The sequence below is a fragment of the Oratosquilla oratoria genome, chromosome 36 (assembly GCF_046742065.1).
Source record: "Oratosquilla oratoria isolate Oo_2021 chromosome 36, ASM4674206v1, whole genome shotgun sequence".
NCBI lineage: Eukaryota > Metazoa > Arthropoda > Malacostraca > Stomatopoda > Squillidae > Oratosquilla > Oratosquilla oratoria.
This window is the reverse complement of record NC_134812.1, coordinates 41,010,135-41,019,397: the sequence shown is the minus strand read 5'-3', so window position 1 is coordinate 41,019,397 and position 9,263 is coordinate 41,010,135. Positions and strand designations below refer to the sequence as shown.

General features: G+C 40.2%; 1 protein-coding gene across 1 annotated transcript; it reads left to right on the top strand.

The window, feature by feature from the left end:
- Window positions 1-3,130: 3,130 nt before the first annotated feature.
- On the top strand, window positions 3,131-5,833 carry LOC143018976 (uncharacterized). Its single transcript, XM_076174652.1, has 3 exons — window positions 3,131-3,523; window positions 3,658-3,783; window positions 4,971-5,833. The coding sequence occupies exons 1-3, from the start codon at window positions 3,481-3,483 to the stop codon at window positions 5,705-5,707; spliced, it is 906 nt and encodes a 301-aa protein (XP_076030767.1). The 5' UTR covers window positions 3,131-3,480; the 3' UTR covers window positions 5,708-5,833.
- The last annotated feature ends 3,430 nt before the right edge of the window (window positions 5,834-9,263 follow it).

The following is a 9,263-nucleotide window of genomic DNA, read 5'->3' as shown; positions in this document are numbered from 1 at the left end:
AGTGGGAGATGAGGCTTTCCCGCTGAAGAGAAATTTGATGAGGCCCTACCCAGGTTCACAGACTGAACATAAGATAGAGAAGAGGATTTTTAATTATAGATTATCTAGAGCCAGGAGGATAGTTGAGTGCACATTTGGTATTCTAGTGCAAACCTTTAGAATATATTTAAGGAAACTTAAAGCTATGCCTTCTAACGCTAATGCAATCATTACAACAACATGCATACTTCACAATCTGATACACCCAAATGCTGTTGCATTACCAGATACTGTTGTCATGCCTCCATCAAACACAGTACGTCCAATGAGAGGAAGAGGGGGAAATGCTACAAAGGAGGCTTTTGGCGCGAGAGAAACACTGAAAGATTATTTCAGCTCCCCAGCTGGTTCAATGCCTTGGCAAAATGATAAAATATAAGTAGACAAACAAACTTGTGTAGGAATATTTGTTGAGTGAGCTAAGGAGATGCATTTCCGCAGTGGATAATAGGTTGTTATTATACATATGGAATTTCTTTCTTCGGTTAATAATGTGTATTTTTTTCTCTCAGTACCTTGGCAATATGATAAGTATGCAAACATTATCACTGTAGTGCAGCGAAGTCAGGTCATACAGCTCTGGTTTACCTTTTGACTAATTCTATTAGCATTTCATATAAATCCACAAAATTAAAGTAAGTTTTGTAAGTTATATTGTATTCAGCTGGTGCTTATGAATATCCTCGCTGTACGCATTGTCATTGTATCAGTGATAAATAAAAAGAAAATGTATTTTTATCATTTTTCTAACTTTCTCATTATCCCATTGTGGTGTTTCCTTTGGATTATCCATGGTTTGGTAGGACAGAGGGTAACACTACTTGCTTATATGAAGGCTGAATCTCGACTGGAGTGGAGCAGGACCGTGGCAACTGAGTTCACACTGGCGCTCACGGTCCAGTCTCGCTCCGGTAAAAATATCTTTTGACGGAACCGTGACCGGAGCGAGACTGGAGCGAGAGCGCCAGTGTGAATGCTTCCGGTCCGGTCGCGCTCCACTCCCGCTACGCTCTCGGTCCGGTCCAATATTGTCTCATTAATTTCAATGGAAGCATTCACACTGGCGCTCTCGCTCCAGTCTCGCTCCGGTCACGGTTCCGTCAAAAGATATTTTTACCGGAGCGAGACTGGACCGTGAGCGCCAGTGTGAACTCAGTTGCCACGGTCCTGCTCCACTCCAGTCGAGATTCAGCCTTCATATAAGCAAGTAGTGTTACCCTCTGTCCTACCAAACCATGGATAATCCAAAGGAAACACCACAATGGGATCATGAAAGTTAGAAAAATGATAAAAATACATTTTCTTTTTATTTATCACTGATACAATGACAATGCGTACAGCGAGGATATTCATAAGCACCAACTGAATACAATATAACCTACAAAACTTACTTTAATTTTGTGGATTTAGATGAAATGCTAATAGAATTAGTCAAAAGGTAAACCAGAGCTGTATGACCTGACTTCGCTGCACTACAGTGATAATGTTTGCATACTTATCATATTGCCAAGGTACTGAGAGAAAAAAATACACATTATTAACCGAAGAAAGAAATTCCATATGTATAATAACAACCTATTATCCACTGCGGAAATGCATCTCCTTAGCTCACTCAACAAATATTCCTACACAAGTTTGTTTGTCTACTTATATTTTATCATTTTGCCAAGGCATTGAACCAGCTGGGGAGCTGAAATAATCTTTCAGTGTTTCTCTCGCGCCAAAAGCCTCCTTTGTAGCATTTCCCCCTCTTCCTCTCATTGGACGTACTGTGTTTGATGGAGGCATGACAACAGTATCTGGTAATGCAACAGCATTTGGGTGTATCAGATTGTGAAGTATGCATGTTGTTGTAATGATTGCATTAGCGTTAGAAGGCATAGCTTTAAGTTTCCTTAAATATATTCTGAAGGTTTGCACTAGAATACCAAATGTGCACTCAACTATCCTCCTGGCTCTAGATAATCTATAATTAAAAATCCTCTTCTCTATCTTATGTTCAGTCTGTGAACCTGGGTAGGGCCTCATCAAATTTCTCTTCAGCGGGAAAGCCTCATCTCCCACTATAACGTATGGTGCAAGCACATCAGTGCCAGGAAGTGCAGCATCTTCTTGTACATTTCAAGTCATCCTCAATTTTGGATAGTATTTTCTCAAATGTTCCTTTGTTCATTCTGAAATAGCTGTGGAATTTACTCTCATCATCAATAAGACGAGGATACAGAGTATGAAATTCTCCTTCAGTCTTCCTATCTTGCAACATAGGATGAACCCACAATCTCTTTCTTTTTCTATTTTGTTTTCCTTCTTCTTCTTCTTCATCAAGTGCAATAGCGAATATTGCCAACTCGGCGTCAGAAAAGTCACACTTCCTTCGTAACTGATGGTAAGACTTCTACTGGTATCGAGGGAGGGGCGATGACGGGAGCGAGAGCGGACCGTACGTGTGAATGCCTCAGAACCGAGAGCAGACCGAGAGTGGAGTTGATTCACACTATCGGTCCGGTCGCGCTCCATTCCCGCTCCGCTCTCGGTCCGGTCCAATATTGTCTCATTAATTTCAATGGAAGCATTCACACTGGCGCTCTCGCTCCGCTCTCGCTCCGGTCTCGCTCCGGTCACGGTTCCGTCAAAAGATATTCTTACTGGAGCGAGACCGGACCGTGACCGAACCGTGAGCGCCAGTGTGAACTCAGTTGCCACGGTCCTGCACCTGCCAGGGCTGCCGTTTCGTAGAATTTTGTACCAAATAGCGGCATGTGGCAACTGCACAAGGATATGAGGAAATTTTTTCTACATATCAGCGGGCTGTTCATAACATTTAAAAACTCAAACTTTTGTTTAAAAATCATAGAACTGTTATCAAATAATAAATGGTACATCAAAATATGACTTAATTGGTAATTGTGTTACTTATAAAATATTGTACCCCAAAAGATACGTTTTTACATACATACATATACCAAGGCTTTTTCCCCCTTACCAGGGAGGTGGCCAAAAAAGGACAAGGCATAAAATCCTTCCCATCCATTCCATCCACGAAAACACTCCACACCCCTCCACCCTCCCTCCCATCTTAGCACCTCCTAGATACGTTTTCACGGTGTAGTAAAAAAAATATACGCTAAAGTTTCAGCTTTCTTTTAGCGATAATAATAATAATAAAAAAGAATTTTCATATCTTACTGAATATGTTAGGGCATGGGGGCCTTATATACATTCAAGAATAAAAAAAATAGAACCAACATTTTGTCAAAGTTTGACAAGTATATCTTGCTATGAAAGTCTGCACACGCCCGAGAAAAATGTATACCCCGGTATGGCAACACTCCCATTCTACACGGCAGTGTAGAAAACGCTGCAGCCCTGCCTACTGCTCCACTCCAGTCGAGATTCAGTCTTCGTATAAGCAAATAGTGTTGCCTTCTGTCCTACCAAACCATGGATAATCCAAAGAAAACACCACAATGGAATCATGCGAAAGGTAGATAAATGATAAAAATACGTTTTCTTTTTATTTATCACTGATACAATGGCAATGCGCACAGCTAGGATATACATAAGCACCAACTGAATAAAATATAACCTACAAAACTTACTTTAATTTTGTGGTTTCAGATGAAATGCTAATAGAATTAGTCAAAGGTAAACCAGAGCTCTATGACCTAACTTCGCTGTACTACAGTGATAACATGGCGAAAAGAAGAAGCTGGGTTGAAATAAGCAGGCAGCTGGGTTGTGAAGGTAAGAAACTCAATACAATAGCCTAATGTCCACTGTGGAAATGCATTTCCTATCCTCACTAAACAATTTTCCTATACAATAATGTTTGCATAATCATATTGCCAAGGTACTGAGAGAAAAAAAATACACATTATTAACCGAAGAAAGAAATTCCTTATGTATAATAACAGCCTATTACCCACTGCGGAAATGCATCTCCATAGCTCACTCAACAAATATTCTTACACAAGTTTGTTTGTCTACTTATATTTTATCATTTTGCCAAGGCATTGAACCAACTGGGGAGCTGAAATAATCTTTCAGTGTTTCTCTCACGCCAAAAGCCTCCCTTGTAGCATTTCCCCCTCTTCCTCTCATTGGACGTACTGTGTTTGATGGAGGCATGACAACAGCATCTGGTAATGCAACAGCATTTGGGTGTATCAGATTGTGAAGTATACATGTTGTTGTAATGATTGCATTAGCGTTAGAGGGCATAGCTTTAAGTTTCCTTAAATATATTCTGAAGGTTTGCACTAGAATACCAAATGTGCACTCAACTATCCTCCTGGCTCTAGATAATCTATAATTAAAAATCCTCTTCTCTACATTATGTTCAGCCTGTGAACCTGGGTAGGGCCTCATCAAATTTCTCTTCAGCGGGAAAGCCTCATCTCCCACTATAACGTATGGTGCAAGCACATCAGTGCCAGGAAGTGCAGCATCTTCTGGTACATTTAATTGTTCATCTTCCAGATATTTGCAAAGTTTGGAATTTGTAAAAATTCCACTGTCACTATTCTTACCATAAGATCCTACATCAATCCATACGAAGCGGTAGTTTGCATCAACCAAAGCTAAAAGAACAACAGAAAATGTCTTTTTATAGTTGAAATATAGGGAGCCACTATTTGCTGGTGCTTCAATTACCACATGTTTACCATCAAGTGTACCTATGCAGTTTGGGAAGTTCCACTGTGTCCAATATTCATTTGCAATTCGTTGCCAGTCTTCTTTACTTGGTGTCGGTATAGCCTCGGCCATAAGGTTTTTCATTATTGCATGACAAACTTCCAGTACAGTACCCTGAGTGGTTGAATGGCCTAGACGATAGCTGAAAGCTAGTGATTTGTAGGAATCCCCCGTAGCCAAAAACCTGCAATGAAACAATGGAGGGAATAACTAATCCGTTTTATACTTATTTTCAGGGTCTAAGTGTAAGGAACGCTGGGAATGCCTGCGATCGCAGTATCGTAAACACAAAAGTAAGAAAACAAAGAGTGGGCAGGCTGCTGATGGCTGCCAGAAATGGAAGTATGAGGATCAAATGTCATTTTTGTTTGCATTTATGAAGGACAGAACACGAGTTACATCTCTGCAAAAGGCTGAAAATGAAGCAGAAAATTCAGATAATTCAGAACACGATGGCACACAAGAAAGAGAAGTAAGCGACGAGGCTGTTGGTGTTGCAGAAGACAGCCCTACACTCCCTCAGCAAGAACGTCTCACGCGTAAGAGAAAAACACAGGAAAATAATAGTGCATCTGCTACACTTATTAGGTACTTAGTAGAAAAGAAGAAGGAAGAACATGCCCCAGAAACAATAAATGCTTTCTTTTCATTGATGGCAAATACTGTCAAGAAATTCAGTCCAGCTGATCAACATTATATTAAAACAAAAGTGTTTTTATTAGTAAATGAAATTGAAGGAAAATACATTCATTACCAGAGCGAACAGGCATATGCAAAGAATGTATACCCCCAACCTGCAGCATCACCTGCTTTGTCGCAGTACTCCACTTCATCTGCAAGTGCTCAACCCATACAACAATTTCATCAAGCAACACAGTGTCAGGAGCACACCCACGGGGCGCCATCACCTCTGCAGCCTGCATGCACTTCACAGTGGCTTAACCAGCATGATCCTTCTGCTTTCTCTTCATAATTATTGCACAGTCAATGTAATAACAAAAGGAATAATAAATTATGATCATATGTGCCCTTTATCTTGTGTTTGAGTCTTACAGCAAAATAAATCTGAGTCACATCTTTTCTTTACCTTACCTTAGACACACAGCCAGTTTTTCTCTTGGAGTGAGTGCTTCTCTGAATGGTGTGTTTCCTTTTTTCAGGTCATCCTCAATTTTGGATAGTATTTTCTCAAATGTTCCCTTGTTCATTCTGAAATAGCTGTGGAATTTACTCTCATCATCAATAAGACGAGGATACAGAGTATGAAATTCTCCTTCAGTCTTCCTATCTTGCAACATAGGATGAACCCACAATCTCTTTCTTTTTCTATTTTGTTTTCCTTCTTCTTCTTCATCAAGTGCAATAGCGATTATTGCCAACTCGGCGTCAGAAAAGTCACACATCCTTCGTAACTGATGGTAAGACTTCTACTGGTGTCGAGGGAGGGGGGATGACGGGAACGAGAGCGGACCGATAGTGTGAATACCTCAGAACCGAGAGCGGAGCGCGACCGGACCGATAGTGTGAATCAACCCTGAATACCTCAGAACCGGAGCGGAGCGAGAGTGGAGCGCGACCGGACCGATAGTGTGAATCAACCCTAAGAGTGGGTAACTACAGTAGTCTCACTGGTCGAGAGGTTAAAGACCCCGCCCATTTGTCTCACTGACGGCGAAGTAGGTTCGAGTCTTGCTCTCGACTGTCCTAAAAATGATCATATATATATATATATATATATATATATATATATACGTATGTATGTATAACCTTCCTTGTAAAGAATGTGATTTAGTGTACCTTGGTCAATCGGCAGGGATCTTAATACCAGGTTAACGGAGCACAAAAGATCCATTAGATATGCCCATGAAAATTCCTGTTTTCCAACTTGTCAGTACCAAAAATCATAGTCTTAACTGGGACAGGACCAAAATTTTGTTTAAGTCCAATTGCATCTTTAGAAGAAATTTTTTTGAATCCGCCTTAATAGAAGAATGTTCGAACTTGCACATCTCCAAAGGTCAATGGTCATCGGACATAATCTCACGTCTAGCTGTGAGCCGTTTGGTTAAAAATTTTCATCCTCCTGACTCCGCTCCTCCACCAATCTTGACCCCGCTTCCCTTCTGGCCTCACACCTCCACCCACATATCCCCTCCCCTCTGATTCCACACTGCGCGACGGACTGTCATGTTTTTAGCTTTGTCTGTTCCCCTTCTACTCATATCTCAATTCTATCTATGTCTCTACAATTTCTTGTAACCTATACTTTCCTGAAGAGGGAAATTCGGCTATTAGCCGAATTATAGAAGTCTTTCTTCTAAGTGACTAAAGATATTTTGCTGAAACCACGAGGAAATCAAAGATCGGAATACTGAACGTTTTCGTCTATTTACGACTTTTTCAAGGTACTTTGAAAATGTCTTAAATAAACGAAAACGTTCAGTATTCCGATATTTGATTTCCTCGTGGTTTCAGCAAAACATATATATCATATAAATTATATGACTGTCGCGCGCAGGATTCGGACCTACCGCTCCTCTGCCAGTGAGACAACTGTGCAGTGCCTTAAGCCCCTAGACCATTGAGACAACAAAAGTGTAGGAACTTGGAATATCTCTGATTCCCATGGTTTGGAAAGGAGAGGCATGTCCGAATCCTGCGCGAGACTTTCATGAAAATATGGTTCATGCCGCTGTCCGCTAGCGGATTTCTTACGTATATATTATTATTATTTACTATTTCTGTTTATCTATTATTTAACTATATGAATTTATTTATCTTATTTATTATTCATATTATTATTTTCTATTTATCATTATTATGTTTTTTCGCATCCAACCTAGTTATGGACCTAAAGGTCTCCTGTCGGCATGCTCCTCTTTTGTAATCCTTCGTAATATATATAAATATATATATAATATATATATATATATATATATATATATATAAAATGCATCCAACCTAGATATGGGCCAAAAGGTCTCTTGTCGGCATGCTCCGCTTTTGTAATCCTTTATATATATATATATATGTATATATATATATGTATATATATGTATATATATATATATATATATTGATTGATTGATTGGTTGCAGTTCACAGCAGCTCCTGCGTTCATGACTTTTTTCTGAGTAGTTCTACATCTCTGACGATAGAATGGTGAGCAATTGGTAGCTCTTATAAAAGTTGTCCGAAAGACATTGAAAGGTCTTGTAGTCGAAGAACACTTTATTTTAACACGCTTTCGGCCTAGTAAGGTCATCTTCAGGTTCTGATACAAGGTAAGGTGGAAGATAGGATAGGTAAGATGGAGGAGGGTGGGGGAGGGTGTGTGTGTATGTGCGCAAGAGGTAAGGAGGAAATGGAAGGAAGTTGAGTAATAATAGATGTGGGGCAGACCCACTTGCTACTTTGATGCTTATTGATTAATTGGTTGTAGGAGCAAGTGCCTATGATGTAATTACGATTGGTCCTTCTTCTTAGGGTCGGGGGTGTTGTCCATCTTCTTGAGTTGTATTTTTTTTTTTTTTTTTATACCCAAAGCATACGACTATTTTTGCCTTTTGTAGGTTTTTGAATTCTAGGGGCATATTCTTTTCTTCCTTTGAAATAGCTGTGACGGTGGGGGGGGGGGTCTTGAAACCAATACTTCGTATGCTTTTTTTTTTTTTTTTACATATATATAAATATATATCAATGAGTATGTTTCTTTTTTTCCATTGGGGTGACGTCTAGTGATGTTTGTTTTCTTATCTATATATACGATGTTGGGGGGAGGGTAGTGACTCCTATTTACCATACTCATTGATTTAGATGATATCACGTGCGATTGGTTCAGGCAAAGAAGGGAACAGCTTATATACGGATCTAGGGTACAGAATGGGAAAAAAAGGAGGAACGTGATTGGTCGAGGCTGGCCAATAGGGATCTAGGCATTGACCTGGGATCCCGCTTGCGAACCTGCCTGAGCCGTACGCCATTCTTCTTCTCTAACAATTTTATAACTGTTTGGAAAGTTTCTAAGGCTAGGAATGATGTACATATCGGTGATTTGAGAGTTGAGAGAAGGGTTTTTGTTCTTTATATAAAGAGCTTCCAATATACGTAGACGGGAGTAATCTTTTTCGATATGCAGGATGGAAGTTCCTTCGACTAGCATTTCTCTAGTCAGACTAACCCCGTGAACCTCTTCTGAGTGCTTCTTCGGGGCTCCGTTTGATAGGTGGAGTGTAAGGCGCCTGGAGAGCTTCGTAGTGGTTCTTCCAATGTACGTAGAGGGCAGGGCTGCACAGTTCCCTGAAAGGCATTTATATTCGTACACTAGATGGCTACGTTGAAGCTCTGGGATGTCAGTCTTCTACTGGGTTTCTAGTAATTACCTGGAATTTGCTGGAGTCACTGAGGATGTCGTTGATCGTGGACATATACTCATCGGTGGGGATGAGTACATAGCATGATGCTTTATTTGCTCTCCTGATGGTAATGGAGGTATCTTGCCGGAGGTATTTGGCTGCTTCGAGATGTCT

Bases quoted from the DNA above. Each gene is read 5' to 3' on its own strand.
- LOC143018976 (XM_076174652.1), top strand. From the start codon at position 3,481: ATGGATAATCCAAAGAAAACACCACAATGGAATCATGCGAAAG. The intron at 3,524-3,657 runs GTAGATAAATGA...TTGTGGTTTCAG, and splicing joins ACAATGGAATCATGCGAAAG to ATGAAATGCTAATAGAATTA. The intron at 3,784-4,970 runs GTAAGAAACTCA...ACTTATTTTCAG, and splicing joins CAGGCAGCTGGGTTGTGAAG to GGTCTAAGTGTAAGGAACGC.